We start from the raw sequence: 20,819 nt of genomic DNA, 5'->3' as shown, positions 1-20,819 counted from the left end.
AAGAGGAAAATCAAATCATTCAATTTAGCTACTGGTTAGTGAGTGGAACTAAAGGCCAAAATGAGGTTTTCAGATTATCTAAATGAGATTTCAGACTCTCCCCCAGGACAATAGATAATCGCGAATTGGTGTCTTTATATAATAAACCCTCATCCAGAACAGCCACACTGTAAATTCACCAGACCTGTTTTCACACTAAATCTATCTTGGCCCCATAGGAAGTGTTAGGGGAGTATGTGCTTAAACAGGGACAATGAGAATCAAATACTACATTTCATTTTTCTGATTCCCCATGTAAACCTGGCTCAAAAGCAGGAATCATCTCTGCCAATTGTATTGTACTCTCCCAAGAACTTAGTATAGTGCTCTGCATACAGTGAGCACTCAATAAACACCACTAATTGATTGATTGATTGACTGATTGAGAACAGGCACAGTAGGGGCCAGGAGTCTTGCTGAGGTGATTGCTGCTTCCACATATAAGTGGCGGCATGGCTGCTGCTAGGTTTTAACTCGCTTATCTAAGCCATGGCCACTTCCTTCCCAGTAGGTGAAAGGATAGAAAATTGAAGTAGGAAAGGGTAGACCTTCTACCCTCTTTTTTCTCACTCCCTTTTTTCTCCCGTTTTCTCACTTTTCCTTCTCTTTTTTTTCTTTAATTTCTTTTTCACTTCCCTCCCCTCATCTCTCTCATTTCTCTGTCTCCTTTTGGGGCTAGCCATAGTGACCAAAATGCTGATTGATTCCAGATCCCTACTGTTCTCACAGACTGTTCCTTTTAATAAATAGAGTAATAAAAATCTATCCTAACTGGGTTGGATAGACTCCATTTCAAGGTGGGTCAGCAATATAGATTAGCTGAATGTGGCACTGTCCTACCGATATGGGGATAGGAGGCCATTTTTCTCGTGACAAAAAGAGTCTTTCACCTTAGATCATCACACTTGCTGGGACCAGAAGAAAAGATGCATTGTTGGCTGTGAGTAGCTATGCATTTTGTTGGGATTTTTTTATTATTATCTCGATTAAGGTTTCTAAGTAAGTGTTTTTTTAAGGATGAAGTGCAGTGCAAATGATAAAGCTTGAAAACTCTGGTAGTTTAGAATTTATATCTTCCAATGCTATTGTGATATTTCTGAGATACTCTCAGAACTAAACCCCAGTCAAAATAGCCTGGTGTCATTTAGGAGAGGCCAAGTCCCTGATAAAAGAGGAGAATGAGAAATGAATGCCTGTGGAGAGGTCTCACAGTGTTGTATTCTTTCATTCATATCCAGACTTCCTGTCTATCCTATTTGAGACTTAACGTTGGTATTTAAGCGCTTACTATGTGCAGAGCACTGTTCTAAGCGTTGGGGTAGACACAGGGGAATCAGGTTGTCCCACGTGGGGCTCACAGTCTTAATCCCCATTTTACAGATGAGGTAACTGAGACACAGAGAAGTCAAGTGGCTTGCCCACAGTCACACAGCTGACAAGTGGCAGAGCGGGAATTCAAACCCATGACCTCTGACTCCAAAGCCCGTGCTCTTTCCACTGAGCACGCTGCTTGTAGCAGATGATTAATAAAATTAGTTTATTTGTACTATATTGTAATCATGATCCCATGACTATCCGCTATCTCATTAATGAAACTTATTTTGAGAATAATTGCCTGGATTCTGTCTTACATAATCTCTAGCTGGTTGTGAGTAAAATGTCCATTAACTACTTTACACTATTCATCGATTACTGTATGTAGGTGATACCCATCAGGAGAGCAGGTCTAGATGGGTGAAATAAACTTGGCCAAATCACAGTAATTGTACTGGTTGAAGAAAATACACAGAAAAACACAAATGGTCAAATCAATTATGTTTATCAGGGGCTATAGAGAGAGAAGAATCTAATGATGCCTAACTTATATTTTAGAATCTAGTATATTATTATTGTTCCCCTGTCATAATAATAGTAATATTTATTAAGTGCTTACTATATGCTAAGCACTGAAGTAGATATTAGGTAATTAGGTTGGACACAGTCCTTGTCCCTCATGGAGCTCACAGTTTAAGTCGGAGGGGGAACAGGTGCTTATCATCATCATTATCATCATCAGGTACTCAATAAGTACCTGCTGTTTCCCTGTTAAAACCATAGGAGCATTTAATAAAAGTAGAGGACAAGTCTCTGCCCTTGAGAAAGATAGGCTCTAATTGTGATAATGATTTGGATTCTAAATAGACATTGACTCCTTAGAGTCTATTGTTCTGGGTGGTGGTTTTAAAGTACCCTGCATTTATAATGCCCTGAACAGAGGTTTGTCAGTCAAGGCAATAGAGGCACATTAAGAAGCAGAGGGCAGTAAGTATGATTACTGTATCTATATCTCTTTTCTTATTTGAAGATGTCCCTTCTGATGATGGTAAGTGTATGTAGAGTGTCCTTTCTCAGGCCGATGTGTAGGGTACTTTCAGCTTCTATCACTATTTAAAAATCTGCTTATTGGAATCTTGATCATCCCACAGCCAGTACTCAAGTTCCCTGATTGCTGCATGCTAGTCTGGTCTGTTGGCTGCTGTTAGCATTCAAAATCAATCAACAGTATTTACTGAGTGCTTGGTATGTAATAATAATTCTAATGATGATGGCATTTGTTAAGCACTTATTATGTGCCAAGCACTACAAGCGTTTGGGAGAGTACAATAGTTTGCTGCAGATATATGATCATTTGAAACTTTGTTTTGCCAAATTTTGAAAAGTGCTACTTGCTTTGGTTCTATTTGTTTGCCAATAATGAGCTGCTTGGGGATCCTGTTCACATCCCTCTCCCCTCACCTTCCTCCCAGGGAAACTGTGATGAGTTTGAGTGTAGTGATGAGTTTGAGTGAGTGTAGTAGAACAGATGTCAGGATTCTTGATGTGGGTATCACCAATCTGCCACCTGCTGGTGGCAGATCCCTGCCATGGCTTATTTTGGAAGGGTTCTTTTTTCTATTTTTTAATGGTATTTAAGTGTTTACTATGTGTCAAGCACTGTGCTAAGTGCTGAGATAGATAGAAGTTAATCAGGACAGTTACAGTCCCTGTCCTACATGGAGTTCAAAGTAGGAGAGAGAACAGTTTTTGAATCCCCATTTTGCAAGTTGAGGAAACTGAGACACAGAGAAGTTAAGTGACTTGCCCAAGGTCACACAGGTGGGATTAGAACCCAGGTCCCCCGACTCCCAAGCCCATACTTCTTCCACTAGGCCATGCTGAGCACTGTTCTAAGCTATTGGGAGAGTATGATAAAGTTAATAGACATGATTCCTGACCTCCAGGAGCTTACAGTACATGAGAAAGACCCACACTAATGTTATTTACAGATAAATTGAAGGAAATGGGGCTGTGTAGATGAATTAATGACCATGAAATAAGGAATGTAAAATCTGTACAAAAGTACAGAGAAACCGTGTGGCTAGAGAAGCAGCGTGGCTCAGTGGAAAGAGCACGGGCTTGGGAGTCAGAGGTCATGGGTTCAAATCCGGGCTCAGCCACTTGTCAGCTGTGTAACTTTGGGCAAGTCATTAACTTCTCTGTGCCTCAGTTACCCCATCTGTAAAATGGGGATTAAGACTGTAAACCCCACTTGGGACAACCTGATCACCTTGTATCCTCCCCAGCGCTTAGAATAGTGCTTTGCAATTAGTAAGTGCTTAAATGCCATTATTATCATTAAGTGCTGGAGATGGTTGTGAGTACAAAGCACATAGTTAGCAAAGAATGCCTGAGTTTAAAGTTTAGGGGTAATAGAACCTGGGAAAAAACGAAATTGATCAGGAAAGACTTTGAGAGATGTGATTTCAGAAGGGTTTGAAGAGAGAGAGAGAGAGTAGTGGCTTGGTGGATATGGATGGAGAGGGAGTTCTGAGCAGGGAGAAGGGCATAAGGAAGAGGTTGGAGGTGCCCACCCCTCACTGCCATGCCCTTAGACACCTATGCCTGCTGCTAGTAACGTTTGTTGCAAGGTAGCCAAAAAAGAATGCAAAATGATTAGATTTAGTAGTAGTGGCAGCATTTATTGAGTGCCCATTGGTGCAGCACATTGTAGTAGGGGTTTGGAAAGTACATGTTCCCTGCCCACGGGGGAGCTGACACTCTAACATATGTAAATAAATTCTTAAGAGTTGTAGTTGGTGTTGGGAAATCAACCTGGGAAATCCTTTTGGAGGAGATGCAATTTTAGGACTTTGAATGTGGGAGTGCTGTGGTCCATTGGATGTGGGAAGGGAATTCCAAGGAGGGGGAACAGCAGGAGCCAAGAGATGGAAGTGGAACAGTGCAACTTGAGGAATAGCTAAAAGCGTTGACTGGTAAGGAACAACTGGATGAAGAGAGCAGAGTTATCAGAATTTTATTCAATAGTCTTTACTGAGCACCTCCTGGGTGCTGAGTGCTAAAGGTACATCTTCTTCACGAAGCCTTTCATTCATTCACTTATTCAATTGTATTTATTGAGGGCTTACTGTGTGCAGAGCTCTGTACTAAGCCCTTGGAAAGTACAACTCAGCAGTAAAGAGAGACATTCCCTGCTCCCTTTGGGCTTATAGTCAAGAAGGGGAGAGAGACATCAAAACAAATAAACAGGCATCAATATAAATAGAGTTATAGATATACACATCAAAATAAGTAAACAGGCATTGATATAAATAGAATTATAGATATATACATATATATATATATATATATATGCACAAGTGCTGTGGGGAGGGGGGAAGAGGAGAGGGAGCGAGTCAGGGGGAGGGGAAGGGGAGCTGAGGAAAAGGGGGGCTTAGTCTGGGAAGCTCTCTTGGAGGAGGTGAGCCTTCAGTAGGGCTTTGAAGGGTGGGGGGAAGTGTGGTTGATTGGCGGATTTGAGGAGGGAGGGCCTTCCAGGCCAGAGGTGGGACGTGGGCCAGAGGTTGATGGCGGAACAGGCGAGAACAGTCACCATAGGAAAGTAAGTAGCAGAGGAGCGGAGTGTGGGGGCTGGGCTGTAGAAGGAGAGAATGGAGGTGAAGCAGGAGGGGGCAAGGTCATGGAGAGTTTTGAAGCCAATAGTGAGGAGTTTGTGCTTGTTACAGAGGTTGATAGGCAACTACTGGAGATTTTTGAGAAACCTTCCCTGCCTAAGCCCTCCTCTCTTCTCTCACTCCGTTCTGTGCCGTTCTTACCGTGAGAAACAGTGTGGCTCAGAGGAAAGAGTACAGGCTTGGGAGTCAGAGGTCATGAGTTCTAATCCTGCCCTCTGCTACTTGTCAGCTGTGTGACTTTGGGAAAGTCACTTCTCTGTGCCTCGGTTACCTCATCCGTAAAATGGGGTTGAAGCCTATGAGCTCCACGTGGGACAACCTGGTTACCTTGTATCTGCCTCAGCGTTTAGGACAGTGTTTGGCAGATAGTAAGCACTTAACAAATACCAACATTAGTATTATTAAAATGGGGATGAAGACTGTGAGCCTCACGTGGGACAACCTGATTCCCCTGGATCTCCCCCAGCGCTTGGAACAGCGCTCTGCACGTAGTAAGCGCTTAACAAATATCAACATTAGTATTATTAAAATGGGGATGAAGACTGTGAGCCTCACGTGGGACAACCTGATGACCCTGGATCTCCCCCAGCGCTTGGAACAGCGCTCTGCACAGACTAAGTGCTTAACATACCAACATTATTATTATTAAAATGGGGATGAAGACTGTGAGCCTCACGTGGGACAACCTGATTCCCCTGGATCTCCCCCAGCGCTTAACAAATACCAACATTATTATTATTAAAATGGGGATGAAGACGGTGAGCCTCACGTGGGACAACCTGATGACCCTGGATCTCCCCCAGCGCTTGGAACAGCGCTCTGCACAGACTAAGTGCTTAACATACCAACATTATTATTATTAAAATGGGGATGAAGACTGTGAGCCTCACGTGGGACAACCTGATGACCCTGGATCTCCCCCAGCGCTTGGAACAGCGCTCTGCACGTAGTAAGCGCTGAACAAAGACCGACTTTTATTATTATTATTATCATTCTTATTCTTGTCGGTGTTTCGGGGCCCTCCCTGGGGGGGAAGGTCTTCTTTGGTCTCGGGTCCTGCCGGGTGCGAAGGCTGCGCTTGGGCCTTGGCCGGTCCTTGGGGCCGCGTCACCGTTCCGGAAGCTTTAGAAACGGCTCCGGCCCTCGAACCGTTATTAAACAATCGTCGCCCACGTGGTTTACCCCGGCTCACCCTCGCGCGCGCGCGCACGCGCCCCCCCCCCGCTCACACTTGGCTTTGGCGCCGAACCTTTCCCCTGCCGTGGACGAAACCACCCGCCCGGCGCGCGGAGGGGGAGCCCAGGTAGACCGGCGCCGCTCTCCCGTCCCCCTGAGCGGATCCCCGAGGAGGAGAGAGGAGCCGACGCCGACCGAAGAGCCGACGCCCGTCGCGACCCGCCGGGTCCGGAGCCAGGTGGGAGTCCGAGCCCGGGAAGCGGAGGCGGAGGCCCCCGCCGCCCCCTCCCGCGGAGGGTGTGCGATGGTTGAGTCCGGAGCGGGGACTCCGCCTCCTCGCCCGCCGCCATTTTGTTTGGCTGACTGGAGCCAGCGGGGCGGAGGGGGCGGGGAGGAGCGGCGGCCTCGTCTCGGGGGTCGGAGCCCCCGCCTCGCCTCGCCTCGCCTCACCGGGCGGACGCGGCCCGCGGCCTTCTCCCGCCCGGGGCTCGCCAAGATGTACATCAAGCAGGTGAGGCCGCCGCGCTGTCACCGCCGAGGGCCCCGCGCCCTCCCGCCGGGCCGGTCCTGCCGCCCCCCCCCCCCCCCCCGCACCCACCCGCCGCGGGGCCCGGGGAGGCCACAGAGGGGACACGGGGGGAGCCGCTCCGGACAGAGAAGGGGGGAAGAACCATCGCCACGCTCCTCCTGCCCCGGAGGGGGACCCCCGGCGGGGTCCCCGCACGCCTGGGTCATGATGCGGGGGGGGGGGGCCTCGGCCGCACCGACCCTGCGGGACACGTGCGGGGTGTCAACAGAGACTCCTGCCCGGCCTTGTCCAAATGCCCCGCTCCTCAGCTCTTTCATTCGGTCGCATTTAGTAATAATAATGTGGTTTTTAAGTGAGCCCCAATAATGTTGGTGTCTAAGCGCTTGCCGTGTGCTGAGCACTGTTCCAAGCGCTGGGGTTGATGATAATCACCATGGCATTTGTCAAGGGCTTACTATGTGCTGAGCACTGTTCCAAGAGCTGGGGTTGATAATCACCATGGCATTTGTCAAGCGCTTACTATGTGCTGAGCACTGTTCCAAGAGCTGGGGTTGATAATCACCATGGCATTTGTCAAGCGCTTACTATGTGCTGAGCACTGTTCCAAGAGCTGGGGTTGATAATCACCATGGCATTTGTCAAGCGCTTACTATGTGCTGAGCACTGTTCCAAGCGCTGGAGTTGATAATCACCATGGCATTTGTCAAGCGCTTACTATGTGCTGAGCACTGTTCCAAGAGCTGGGGTTGATAATCACCATGGCATTTGTCAAGCGCTTACTATGTGCTGAGCACTGTTCCAAGAGCTGGGGTTGATAATCACCATGGCATTTGTCAAGCGCTTACTATGTGCTGAGCACTGTTCCAAGCGCTGGAGTTGATAATCACCATGGCATTTGTCAAGCGCTTACTATGTGCTGAGCACTGTTCCAAGAGCTGGGGTTGATAATCACCATGGCATTTGTCAAGCGCTTACTATGTGCTGAGCACTTTTCCAAGCGCTGGGGTTGATAATCACCATGGCATTTATCAAGGGCTTACTGTGTGCTGAGCACTGTTCCAAGCGCTGGAGTTGATAAAAATGATGATAATGGCATTTGTCAAGCGCTTACTAGGTGCTGAGGATTGTTCCAAGCGCTGGGATAGATAATGATGGTGATGGCATTTGTCAAGCGCTTACTATGTGCTGAGCACTGTTCCAAGCGCTAGGGTTGATGATGATAATAATGATGGCATTTGTCAAGCGCTTACTATGTGCTGAGGACTGTTCCAAGCGCTGGGATAGATAATAATGATGATGATGGCATTTGTCAAGCGCCTGCTATGTGCTGAGCACTCTTCCAAGCTCTGGGGTAAATGATAATGATGATGATAGCATTTGTCAAGCGCTTACTATGTGCTGAGCACCGTTCCAAGCGCTGGGGTTGATAATAGTAATGATGATGGCATTTGTCAAGCGCTTACTATGTGCTGAGCACTGTTCCAAGCGCTGGGGTTGATAGTAATCATGATGATGGCATTTGTCAAGCGCCTACTATGTGCTGAGCACTGTTCCAAGCACTGGGGTAAATGATAATGATGATGATGGCATTTGTCAAGCGCCTACTATGTGCTGAGGACTGTTCCAAGCGCTGGGGTTGATAGTAATCATGATGGCATTTGTCAAGTGCTTACTATGTGCTGAGCACTGTTCTAAGCGCTGGGGGAGATTCAGGGTCATCAGGTTGTCCCACGTGAGGCTCACAGTTAATCCCCATTTTGCAGATGAGGTAACTGAGGCACAGAGAAGTGAAGTGACTTGCCCACAGTCAGACAGCTGACAAGTGGCAGAGCTGGGATTCGAACCCATAACTTCGGACTTCCAAGCCCGGGCTCTTTCCACTGAGTCTCGCTGCTTCTCAATAAAAATAATGTTATCTGTTAAGCACTTGCTATGTACTGAGCACTGTTCCATGTGCTAGGGTAGATAATAATAATCATGATGGCATTTGTCAAGCGCTTACTATGTGCTGAGCACTGTTCCAAGCGCTGGGGTTGATGATAATGATGATGGCATTTGTTAAGCACTTACTATGTGCAAAGCACTCTTCTAAGCGCTGGGGAGGATCCAGGGTGATCAGGTTGTCCCATGTGGGCTCACAGTCTTAATCTCCATTTTGCAGATGGGGTAACTGAGGCACAGAGAAGTTAAGTGACTTGGCCAAAGTCACACAGGTGACAAGTGGCTTAGCAGGGATTTGAACAGGGTAATCAGGCTGTCCCACGTGAGGCTCACTGTCTTCACCCCCATTTTCCAGATGAGGGAACTGAGGCCCAGAGGAAGTGAAGTGACTTGCCCACAGTCACACAGCCAAGTGGCGGAGCCGGGATTAGAACCCATGACCTCGATGTTTACATTATCTTTGAAAAGCACAATCCACAGAACAATAAAGCTTTCAGCCTACCCTACCTGAAAGTATTCTGTGGAATGGGTTACACCATGAAAAATGGTTGAAACACTCATTATGGATAGAAATTACTTTGACTCTCAAATCCATATGACGACAATATTGGATTGCCCTTCAAAGGGTGGCATAAGTGATTTGGGATCAGGAATGGGTGTATATCCCATACTGACTCCTAAGCCCGTGCTCTTTCCACTGAGCGGCGCTGCCGCTTTATTATTTACCAACTTTATTATCATTACTAAGCGCTTACTATGCGCCGAGCACTGCTCTAAGCGCTGGGGTAGATACAAGGGTCATCAGGTTGTCCCACGTAGGGCTCACAGTTTTCATCCCCATTTTACAGATGAGGGAGCTGAGGCACAGAGAAGTTCCCCCGTTTAGACTGTGAGCCCGTTATTGGGCCGGCATTGTCTCTATCTTTTGCCCAATTGTCCATTCCAAGCGCTTAGTACAGTGCTCTGCACATAGCAAGCGCTCAATAAATACTATTGAATGAATGAAAGTTAAGTGACTTGTCCAAAGTCACCCAGCTGACAGGCGGCAGAGCTGGGATTCGAACCCAGGATCTCTGACTCCCAAGCCTGGGCTCTTGCCACAAAGCCACGCTGCTTCTCTGAGCAGCAGCTTCTCTGAGCTTCTCACTTACTGAGCACCTAGTATGTGCAGATCACTGTACTAAGCGCTTATAATAATGGTATTGGTTAAGCCCTTACTATGTGCCAAGCGCTCTTTTAAGGGCTGGGGTAAATACAAGGGCATCAGATGGGGTTCACAGTCTTCATCCCCATTTTACAGATGAGGTAACTGAGGTACAGAGAAGTGACCTGGCCAGAGTCACACAGCTGTCAAGTTGCAGAACTAGGATTAGAACCCATGACCTCCGATTCCGGAGCCCATGCTCTTTCCACTAAGCCAGGCTGCTTCTCTGTCCGCCCTTGGCCTGCCAAAGTTGGCAAAGCGGGACTTCCCTTCGTGAGGGCCTTCAGAGGGGGGTCAGTTGGTGATTTGCTTTAGGTTCCAACCCTCCTTAAATCTTCCCCCTTCCCCAGTTTTGCCTCCTACACTTACCACCCATTCACCTGCCCGTCCCGGGCACGGATTGTCTTTCTCTATGGCTATATTGTACTTTCCAAGTCCTTAGTACAGTGTTCTGCGCACAGTAAGCGCTCAATAAATCCCATCGAATGAATGAGTGAATGAAAGAGCAATTCCGAAAGTTTGCATTTGGATGATGAGCGCTCCGGCAGCATGAAAATCCACCCCCCCGCTTCATGCGTACCCATGAAGTAGTTATTGAGATTTGACACTGTGCGGAGCGGCCCTTTCGTCCACAGACGCCAAACACGTACAGAAAGCCATAGGACCATATTGACAGCGGTTGAGGTATTTTCTCTCTGCAGATTGATACTGAAACCATATTGCTTGTGCAGTGTTTTACAGCAAGCAGGTGGTTGAGCTCCAGTTCGCAGGATTTCCAAGTTCCGTGCCGAAGCTCCTATGTGAGATGTTAAAAGCTTTTGAAAATTAATTTTGTGGGAGCGAATGTGGAGGGAGCTCTTCATGAGGTGATCGTTTTAAAACATTACCTTGTGGAGCACAGAAAATCCTTGAACCTTAAATTGCTTCTCCACAACCGCTTCTCTGTCACCGGGTGGTTTTCAGCATGAAGCGGGGCACATCAGTGACATTGAAAGTTGTGATGGAGTTCATTAATACCAATCAGTGGTATTTATTGAGTGCTAACTGTGGGCAGAGCACTAAAATAAGCATTAGGGAGAGTATAATACATTAGTCACTTAACTTCTCTGTGCCTCAGTTACTTCATCTGTAAAATGGGGATGAAGACTGTGAGCCTCATGTGGGATAACCTGATTACCTTGTATCAACCTCAGCGCTTAGAGTGGTTTGCACATAGTAAGCGCTTAACAAATACCATAATTATTATTAGAGTTGGTAGACATGTTGGCAACAAGTTGTCAGTTAAACCACAAATTCCCTAATGTGTTTTTTTTCTCCCCTGATGTTCCCCACTAGGGCAGTATAGAAGCCAACTGTTCAAACTATTCGAAGCTAAGACCAAAGCAGATAATGAAAAGTTCAGCTACTCAAACAAAATGGGGTTTGGCTATCTTGAACAGGTGCATTTGCTCAGTTTTAATCAGTTATTCAAGTTTTTTATTATCCAAGATAACCTTGGCTAATACTCCTGTATTTTCCTAGGGTATAAATATGCCGCAATACTATGCTTAGAGGGCTGACATTCTTCCTCTGTTGTGTAAAATATCGATGTATTCTCGTTTGATGTGGTGAAGGGAGCTAAAGGTAGAAAAATTGGTTGTATTTATTGTGCATTTATTGATGCAGAGCATTGCACTAAGGGTTTGGGAGTACAGTACTGTTGCCTACAAAGGAGTTTACAATCTAATGGGGGAACATACCTCAGTGAACAAATAAGAGAGTTTAATGAGTGCCTTTTGTGTCTCCCTCTCTAGACTGTAAACTTGTTGCGGGCAGGGAGTATGCTCTGTTGTATTATACTCTCCCAAGAGCTTAGTACAGTGCTCTTCACAGCATAAGCGCTCAGTTAATTCAGTCATTCAGTCATATTTACTGAGCATTAAAATTCCATTGATTGATTACAGAACACTATACTAAGAACATGGGAAAGTACAACAGACATTACAGTTAACTACAGAAATGGTAGTATAAGGATATGTGCATACGTGGTGTGGGGCAGAGGGTGGGGTGAATAAGTGCATAGATGGCAGAAGGGGGGGCGAATGAGGGAGGAAAATCAGATTAGTGGGGGAAGCTCTCCTGGAGAAGATATGATTTTAATACATCTAATAATGGGCAAGACTGGTATAAAATTTAGAAGGAAAAAGAGACTGGAAAGTTAGGTGAATAAGTAGTGCTTCAAAAGAGCACATAATGTTGGTATTTGTTAAGCGCTTACTATGTGCAAGCAGCGTGGCTCAGTGGAAAGAGCATGGGCTTTGGAGTCAGAGGTCATGAGTTCAAATCCTAGCTCTGCCACTTGTCAGCTGTGTGACTGTGGGCAAGTCACTTAACTTCTCTGTGCCTCAGTTACCTCATCTGTAAAATGGGGATTAAGACTGTGAGCCCCACGTGGGACATCCTGATTCCCCTGTGTCTACCCCAGCGCTTAGAACAGTGCTCGGCACATAGTAAGCGCTTAATAAATACCAACATTATTATTATGTGCAGAGTACTGTTCTAAGTGCTGGGGTAGATACAGGGTAATCAGGTTGTCCCTCGTGAGGCTCACAGTTAATCCCCATTTTACAGATGAGGTAACTGAGGCACAGAGAAGTTAAGCGACTTGCCCACAGCCACACAGACGACAAGTGGCAGAGTTGGGATTTGAACCCATAACCTCTGACTCCCAAGCCTGTGCTCTTTCCTTTGAGCCACACTGCTAGCGCATAAAATCGATATGTACAAAACTGGCTGCTGGGCGGTTGTAGGTGCAAAAGTGATGATGTGACAATTGAGGGGACATGGCCTGGGGAGAAGAAAACCAAGGAATGTCTGCAGAGGAAAGAAAAGATTGCATTTGTCTTAATGTCACTAGATATATATATAATATGCTTAGATATCCCCAGTATTATAATGCTTATAAATAACATAGCATGTGAGAAGCAGAAGCGCGCAGAAACCTGTGGAAGGTGTAGCAAATGCTCTGCTGAAGCATCCCATTGATATATTTTGTAATTTGTTTTTCAAAGTTTATTGTATGCAGTTGTTCTTTGAAGTATGTGTTTACTATATAATGGTTCATTTAGGTTTGCTTGACCCTGTTTCAAGGTTGTCTAGCATTTATTTGATTAAAAATAAATATGTATGAGTATATAAAAGTAATTTCAAAAGGCCCACCTTAGTGCACAGTGCCCATGCATCAGAGTAGACTTGGCATGAAAGATTGACCCCAGCCACCTTCATGGCTGTGGTCAAGGTCTCTCTTTTCTGTTCCTCGGTCAGCTTCCTGGGAGAATATGGCTGGAAGAGAGACAGAGACTCCATGCGTGCACCCATGTACATCTTGCCAAATTCCATGTGCATGGATCACACTGAATGAGACCATGTGTGTGCTGAGGACAAGGGGAAACGGGAGGGGGGGGTCTTACTGAGTGAAGGATTGTGTTTGCGTGGGTATTGCCAAATGAGGCAGTGTAAGGAGTTGGGGTAATGGGGGTGGGTTGTGGGGGTGTGTGCACACATGGAAGCTCATACATCCCTTACTGCTGGTAAAGTAAAGCAAGTCTGTGAATCTTTAAGAAAGAAAGTAATGTTATATATTAAACATCTTCAGCATTATTTAAATGTGAAAGTTGAAAGTAAGGAAGTGACATGATTTTATTACTACTTCTGATCGTGTTTTTTAAAATAGTTAATAGTGATTTTAATTTTTTTTCCATTAGGTTATCATCCAGGGTTTTAGAAGTTACAGAGATCAAACAATTGTCGATCCATTCAGTTCCAAACACAATGTTATCGGTAAGTGATTGATGCATTTGTTGTAGTATTTAGTAAGCATTTTTTCTGTGCCAGGCACTGTGCTGAGCAGTGAGGTGAATACAAGATTAACAATTTATTTATCTCTGAGGTTTGTTCACATTGGTGGTGATGAAACAAGGAAAGTCTAATTATCAACTCAATTTGAAATAATCCTTATGTTTCTGAATTTTATAATTCTTTTGATATATGTGAAGAATTTTTCTGCCTTTGAAATCCTTTGTTCAATTCACATTCATTTGCAAGTGCATTAAAAAAGTTTTGTTAAACTTCTCTGGGTAAAGGATGAGCATGTTTCATAATGCACTCAGTTCTCCTTTAAGATGGGTGTTACATTCTTGGTAAACCCCACGTGGAAAAAAACCAAAACAAAACAGAATTATCGTTGGCCTTGCCCAGTGCTACCTGCATGCATTTGACATTGCATTGTGTTCTGTTCAGTTAGCAGTGTGTTGTCAGAAGAATGTTTTCCAATTCCCTATTAACATTCTGTCTCTTCTCCCACCACCCCGAACCACACGCACACAGTTTGGTCCCCTCCCCAGTAAGGGAGAGGCAAGGAAAATCACATATAGCATGGGCTTTCTTCCTAGCCCTTCTGTTTCTTATACAAATATATATGATTTGTTAAGTACTTAGTAAGTGCCAGGCCCTATCCTAAGCGCTGAGGTAGATACAAGATCATCAAGTTGAACACGGTCCATGTCCCAAGTGGGGCTCACAGCTTTAATCCCCATTTTACAGATGAGTAAAGCAGAGATAAGTGACTTGCCAAGGTCATACAGCAGAAATGTATGTCTGGGATTGGACAGCAGAGCTGGGATTAGAAACCAGGTCCTCAGAGTCCTAGGTCCATGCTCTTTCAACGAGGCCACGCTGCTTCTCTTCCAAGCTTTCTTGAGCCAGCTTTCTTCAGTTGCTGTAGTCCTGGTATAGCTACTGCCTTTCTGTCCCTAAATACTGCCATCCCGTCATCTGATTGAGCTTTTAGTTTAATAGTTTCAGGATTCAGATAATTATTGCAGGTGTTGGGAGTAGTCAGCTTTCTAATAAGCATATAAAACTGTTAATACCAGCTACTACTGCCAGTTTGGTTTTTTTTCTGAGGTTCGATTTTGGACAAGAGCAAAGATTAATAATATAAATTTGTTTTTACTACTTGCGAGACCAGTTTTTTGTTGGGTTCTTTAGTTGCATGTGCTTTTGCGGTTGGCTTAGTTTTTTATGACTTGATTAAATTTTATAAGGCATTAGAAAAACCTCTGAAAAGGTGGTTTCAAATGTATTTATGGAACCAAGTTCAAGTTGTTTTAAAATGTATTTTCATAATATGTGTTCTTTAATTTCAGTGGGCAGAAATGGCTCTGGAAAAAGCAATTTCTTTTATGGTAAGTATTTATGTATGTCCAGGAATATGGCCAGGTATCCAGAACCTCAAATATTTAGCATGTGTCAATGACAATTGTACGTGCCAAGCAAAATTGTGCATTTTAAAAATAAAGAATGCTGAATGACTTGGCCCAACACCTTTGGTTATGTGTGTTTTATTTGCAGCAATTCAGTTTGTCCTCAGCGATGAGTTTAGTCATCTTCGTCCAGAGCAGAGATTGGCGTTGCTGCATGTAAGTGAGAGTGCTTTCCAAAGTAATTAAATCTGTGGGGATGATATATATTTAATAAAATTCTAAAGATTTTAAGAATGTTATGGTTCTTTTCCCATTTAGTTAATTGTATGGTTATGTAGTAAAACCTCAGGTATCTTCTCTGAAGATTCAAATTTGCCACGACACAATGTTTTGTCCTGATATCCTAAGTGTAAACTAAACCCTGTGGAGGGTTAATGAGGAGAAAAGACACACAAGGGGAAATGAAAGAATCAGTGGTTTTTCAACAAATTCTTTAAAGCATTTATGAGGGAATTATCTAGGATACGATGGTTCTGGCTATTAAGTCTTGATGAGAATAAAAATGAAATATGGGGACAAAAAAGAAATGGAGAAAATTGTATTTAAGAAGGTGAAAGCTAAATTTGTTAAAAGGACTAAGCTTATTCTTTTCCTTTAGGAAGGCACTGGGCCTCGAGTCATTTCTGCTTTTGTGGAGATTATTTTCGACAACTCAGACAACAGATTACCAGTGAGTTATCAGGTTTTCTATTCAGAAACAGTACTGAGGATTTTCCAAAGATTAGGGGGATGGATTTCTAGACATATTTCCTTTGTTAATAGTATTATGAGACATTTTAGTAGAATAATTTATCTACATTGCTTTCATTTTATGATTTTATCCATAATTGTTTTTGGCTATAACAGTGATTTTCCTGCAGAGTACCAGCTATTTAAATGTAAAGGACCAAAAAAAAAAGTACAAAATTGTGAGTCAAATGACATCATTAAATAAATTGAAGAGTAGAAAAGATTGCAAGATCCTCCAAAAATTTGGGTGACTACACTAAATTTTCCTAATCTTTGCCCTGTGGTGAATTTTTCCCTCTGTTTTCTTTAGATTGATAAAGAGGAAGTCTCTCTCCGTAGAGTCATTGGTGCCAAAAAAGACCAATATTTTCTAGACAAGAAAATGGTGACGTAGGTACTTCTTAACTTCTCTTCATGTACCCAAAATTTATGCTCAAAAAATAATATGTTTTTAACACACATCTATTTCTAGAGTACTTCCTTAAAGCTAGCATTAGTAATTAGACTTTGAACAGTTACGCTCTGGGGGTATAAAACATCATTAGATTCATAATAATAATACTGAAATTTATTCAGATCTTAAAGCACAGGGAAGCAGGTCTCTCATGTAATACTTCTTACGTTTTATGAATTAGTGTGGTTTTTGGTTTATCTTATATATTAAAATTTTATTATTGATAAAAAGGTTTAGCAATTTATTTATTTTTTACAGGAAAAATGATGTAATGAATCTTCTTGAAAGTGCGGGTTTTTCTCGCAGTAACCCATACTATATCGTCAAACAAGGAAAGGTAAAATTTTTTCTTGTGCATTTTTCTGAGAAATGCTCTAAATTTTGACACTTAGGAAAATTCAATTTATTGAAACTGGTACTTGCAAGTTTAACTATTAACCTGTTTCATTATATGTATTGTAAACTCACTGTCCCCATAGTTTAAAGGATGCATGAGTTTAGCAGCAATGCACTGAGTGAGTGAAAAGTGTTGTGAACTAGAACGTAGTGATTCTTGTGTCTTAAAACTTCTTTGGTCCCATGAAATCTTAAAGCTGGATTTGCATGTGCTTCAAACAGGGTAGAACATGTTATTTATACTTTCATTGAATTAATTTTCATAAAGACCACCTTCCAAGAAACCTATTTGTAGTTTTGAAATAATCTACTCTAGATATTCCTTCAAAATATTTCAAGATGGGGTTACATACAAATCAGAATAATAGGTTCTGAATCTTCAGAAAAATCACTTTTACAAAAGCATTCATTACTTAAATGTTTGCTATTATGTTAGAATTTACTCATTCAGCCATTGATGATGCATAAAGGAAATTATATAGCTAAATAATTATTTAAACTTCCATAGATTAACCAAATGGCAACAGCACCTGACTCTCAAAGGCTGAAACTATTAAGAGAAGTGGCTGGTACTAGAGTCTATGATGAACGTAAAGAAGAGAGTATTTCCTTAATGAAAGAAACAGGTAAAATGACTCTCGTCTTACTCTGTCCTTCTTTGTAAGTCAGTCTCCCTGATGCATATTTCCTTGAGAAATAAACAGTTGGGTAATTTGACATAAATCACATGGCAGAAATTTGAATTTGTACTGCTTTTTTTAACCCAAAGAAATAAGCAATATATCTGTATATATAAAACTTGTAAAGTTTCTCCCTCCTACTAAAACTGTGAGCCCCATGTGAGATGGGTTCTCTCCAACCTGATTAACTTTTTATCTACCCCAGCACTTCAAATGGTGCTTGACATATAGGAAGCGCTTCACAAACATGATGATAATAATAATAATAATGTGAGAATTTTGAGCCAAAGTTCAGAATTAACTGCCAGAGAGTAATTGTACTCACAGACTTCCCAACGTCTATTAGCTATATGTAAAGTATTCTTCCTATGCCTAAATTCAGCTCTTTGAGGTGCTCATTTGAAAGATCTTAAGATATCCCCAAAATTTATAATTTACTGGTTTTGTAGTTTAGCAGTATTTTTAGAGTGCCTCTAAGTAGATTAGTGTTTGGATAGAAGAAGACCTTGGTAGATTAGTTTTGCTGTAGTAAACGTAATCTGTCATAGGGTAGTTCAGTCTTCCTGGTAAGCTAGTAATGAGGGTAGGTATCAAGAATGGATGTGTGCACTTTAGGAGGCACCACATATAGACATTAAAAGTCCAGTTACAGTATTTGCAAGCAGGGGAATGCTTATTTTGATTAACTTTCTAGGTAAATAGACTCTGCCTTCATTCCTACTACGATTTAATGCCTTTACTATTAACTTCCTGTCTCAAGTTATGAAGAGCTCTGCTTTAGGCATGCATAACATTTATTTGAGAAATTCAATACCACACATATTTTGAAAGTGAGATTCCTGTTTGTTTTTTAAAAAGAGGGTAAACGAGAAAAAATCAACGAGCTATTGAAATACATTGAAGAAAGATTACATACCCTGGAAGAAGAAAAAGAAGAACTAGCACAATACCAGAAGTGGGATAAAATGAGGAGGGCTCTGGAATACACCATTTATAATCAGGAACTTAATGAAACCCGTGCTAAACTTGATGAGGTAAGCATTTATTTACATTTGTCACTGAATCAAAATGTTTTGTTATGAGTTTACCTATCCCGAAATACCCAGTTACTTTCAGTATCCTTTCCAAAAGACTCTCAGGAAAATTTCAGTGTTCTTTTTTCATTTAAGTAAACTGACCTAAGAGGAACATTTTAAAAATCTATTTTGATATAAAATAAAATAGTGGCATTTCAATTTCTAAGTGAACTGGATCGCAAATTCTTAAAAAGCCATTGTCGTAGTGCTTTTCCCCTTGAGTTCTTAACCAAATTGTAGCAAGAAGATAATTATCTTGGGCTGAATGGAAAACTCTCTAGAGGAGGCTTCCTTCTGTCGGGTGTAGGATTTCCGGACAGAAGTGGAATTGTTCTATTCTGGAATTAATACAGAATGTATTTCTTTGTCTAGGACCTAGGCAAAAGTTAAGGTAAATTTATTCTTGAGCAGTCAAATCTTGCTTCCTTTAGCAACTTCAGTCAGTCACTCAGTGGTAAATACTGAGTGCTTACCGTGTGCAGAACACTGTATTAGTCTCTTTGGTAACTCAGGAGGTATTTTCTTTCTTCATATTTTTGTTCTTTGGTAATACTTTTGATTAACCCCAACACTTCAATAATGGGTAATTGTACTAATTGTTTCCTTTTCAGCTTTCTGCTAAACGAGAGACTAGTGGAGAAAAATCGAGGCAATTAAGAGATGCTCAACAGGATGCTAGAGATAAAATGGAGGTAAATGTTATGGCAATTGACTTGAGCGTTGTAGATTTATAAACTTGAGCAGCATTACCCAATTATACTGAATAAAATATAAGCCCATATGTTTTCCCATCTTATGATGTAGAAACAGTTAAGATATATTCTTGATAAACTTTAATAATTATATTGTTGATTTGGACTTGTATGGGTGCCTTTGTGTATTGTGTTCAGTTATCTTGGAGGATGCATTAATTAGCTTAGGTGTAATGACATTTTTATTTTAATGTTCAACACTAGAAATATGGTGAACCAAAAATCGCTCTGAGCATGTGCAAGAAAGCAGTCCCGTGTTCTTCTCAATCAATTGATCAGTCAACTTATTGAGCGCTTACTCTGTGCAGAGCACTGTTGGGAGAATACAATGCACCAGAATTAACAGGCATGTTCCCTGCCCATAGTGAGCTTACAGTCTAGAATGGGAGACAGACACTGATATGAATAAATATTTTATAATATATCATTTAAGATATGTCTAAGTGCTGTGGGTTTGGGGTTTTCTCTTCTCCATTTTTCTCCGCTTCCACCCCCACATGGTGACCTGCCCCTCACTGCACTGAATACTACAGGCATCGACTTCAACATAACAATATAGTTTTGTGCCCCAAACCCAGAGGTGAGCCTCAGTCAGAGACCATATTTGTCATTTTAGGTTAATTTTCTTGAGCACTGTAATGGTTAAGACAAAAAAAAAAAAACCAAACCAAAAGACCAAATCCCAACTACTTGTTGGTGATCAGACTCACTTTAGCCTGGGCTCTCGGAGTGGGACTAGGAAGGGCCTGGAGACAAGCAGAGGAAGCCTCATTGCCAAAGCTAAATTCCAGAGGCCTCTCAACCTTCTGAGGTACAAGCCACTCGGAACCTGTGGAATCTTGGTCTGTGGAGAGGTTTCAAAAAATACATAATCCTGTATCTTGAATAGGTTTAGTCAGTCACCTGCACAGATACAAGGGGCTGGACCAGATTAGCTTCCGAGGTCCCTTCCATCTCTAGGAAGCTATGATTGCAAGTTGTCCTGCTGATGCCCAGCAGCCAACTGGCAGATGATGGCACTGAGAGGGAATGGCAAAATGGGTCTGGGAAATGGGGGTCAAAGTGGCAGGAGGAGAGGACATTGGAAAGTAGAATCTAATAAGGAGTTATACTTTTATTTGCATCATAATTTCCACTGATTACTTTCTTCAGGATATTGAACGACAAGTTCGAGAGCTAAAAACGAAAATTTCAGCTATGAAGGAAGAAAAGGAACAGCTTAGTGCTGAGCGACAGGAGCAGATTAAGCAGAGGACTAAATTAGAGCTTAAAGCTAAAGATCTGCAAGATGAATTGGCAGGCAATAGTGAGCAAAGGGTAAGTAAGATATCTCTTCCCCCCCACCCTTTAAAATAAAAAGGGGTTTCACTTTCAGCCACTCAGCCGGTAAACCAGACTTCTTCCTCACTTCTTCCTGTCACTTCTGCCCTGACACACATTAGCCCGAATTGCCCCCATATTCCACTTCCTTTGCTGCTACACTCAGAAATGATATTGGAAATTCAAAACTTTGCCAGTTTATTCCATTGCAGATATACTCTGAACTTGG

The 20,819-nt window shown here is 42.7% G+C and overlaps 1 protein-coding gene across 1 annotated transcript in view; it reads left to right on the top strand.

The window, feature by feature from the left end:
• Window positions 1-6,609: 6,609 nt before the first annotated feature.
• Window positions 6,610-20,819, top strand: part of SMC3 (structural maintenance of chromosomes 3) — a 32,432-nt gene continuing 18,222 nt past the window's right edge. The window contains exons 1-11 of the mRNA XM_029080502.2: window positions 6,610-6,717; window positions 13,624-13,699; window positions 15,067-15,105; window positions 15,272-15,339; window positions 15,782-15,853; window positions 16,223-16,302; window positions 16,625-16,703; window positions 17,271-17,388; window positions 18,301-18,476; window positions 19,130-19,210; window positions 20,423-20,587. Of these exons, the coding sequence (XP_028936335.1) occupies window positions 6,703-6,717; window positions 13,624-13,699; window positions 15,067-15,105; window positions 15,272-15,339; window positions 15,782-15,853; window positions 16,223-16,302; window positions 16,625-16,703; window positions 17,271-17,388; window positions 18,301-18,476; window positions 19,130-19,210; window positions 20,423-20,587 (969 nt within the window). The 5' untranslated portion in view covers window positions 6,610-6,702. The remainder of the gene's footprint in view (window positions 6,718-13,623; window positions 13,700-15,066; window positions 15,106-15,271; window positions 15,340-15,781; window positions 15,854-16,222; window positions 16,303-16,624; window positions 16,704-17,270; window positions 17,389-18,300; window positions 18,477-19,129; window positions 19,211-20,422; window positions 20,588-20,819) is intronic.

Source organism: Ornithorhynchus anatinus, chromosome 16, assembly GCF_004115215.2.
Source record: "Ornithorhynchus anatinus isolate Pmale09 chromosome 16, mOrnAna1.pri.v4, whole genome shotgun sequence".
Lineage (NCBI taxonomy): Eukaryota > Metazoa > Chordata > Mammalia > Monotremata > Ornithorhynchidae > Ornithorhynchus > Ornithorhynchus anatinus.
The sequence above is the reverse complement of the archived record's forward strand: the minus strand, read 5'-3'. Positions and strand labels throughout refer to the sequence as shown.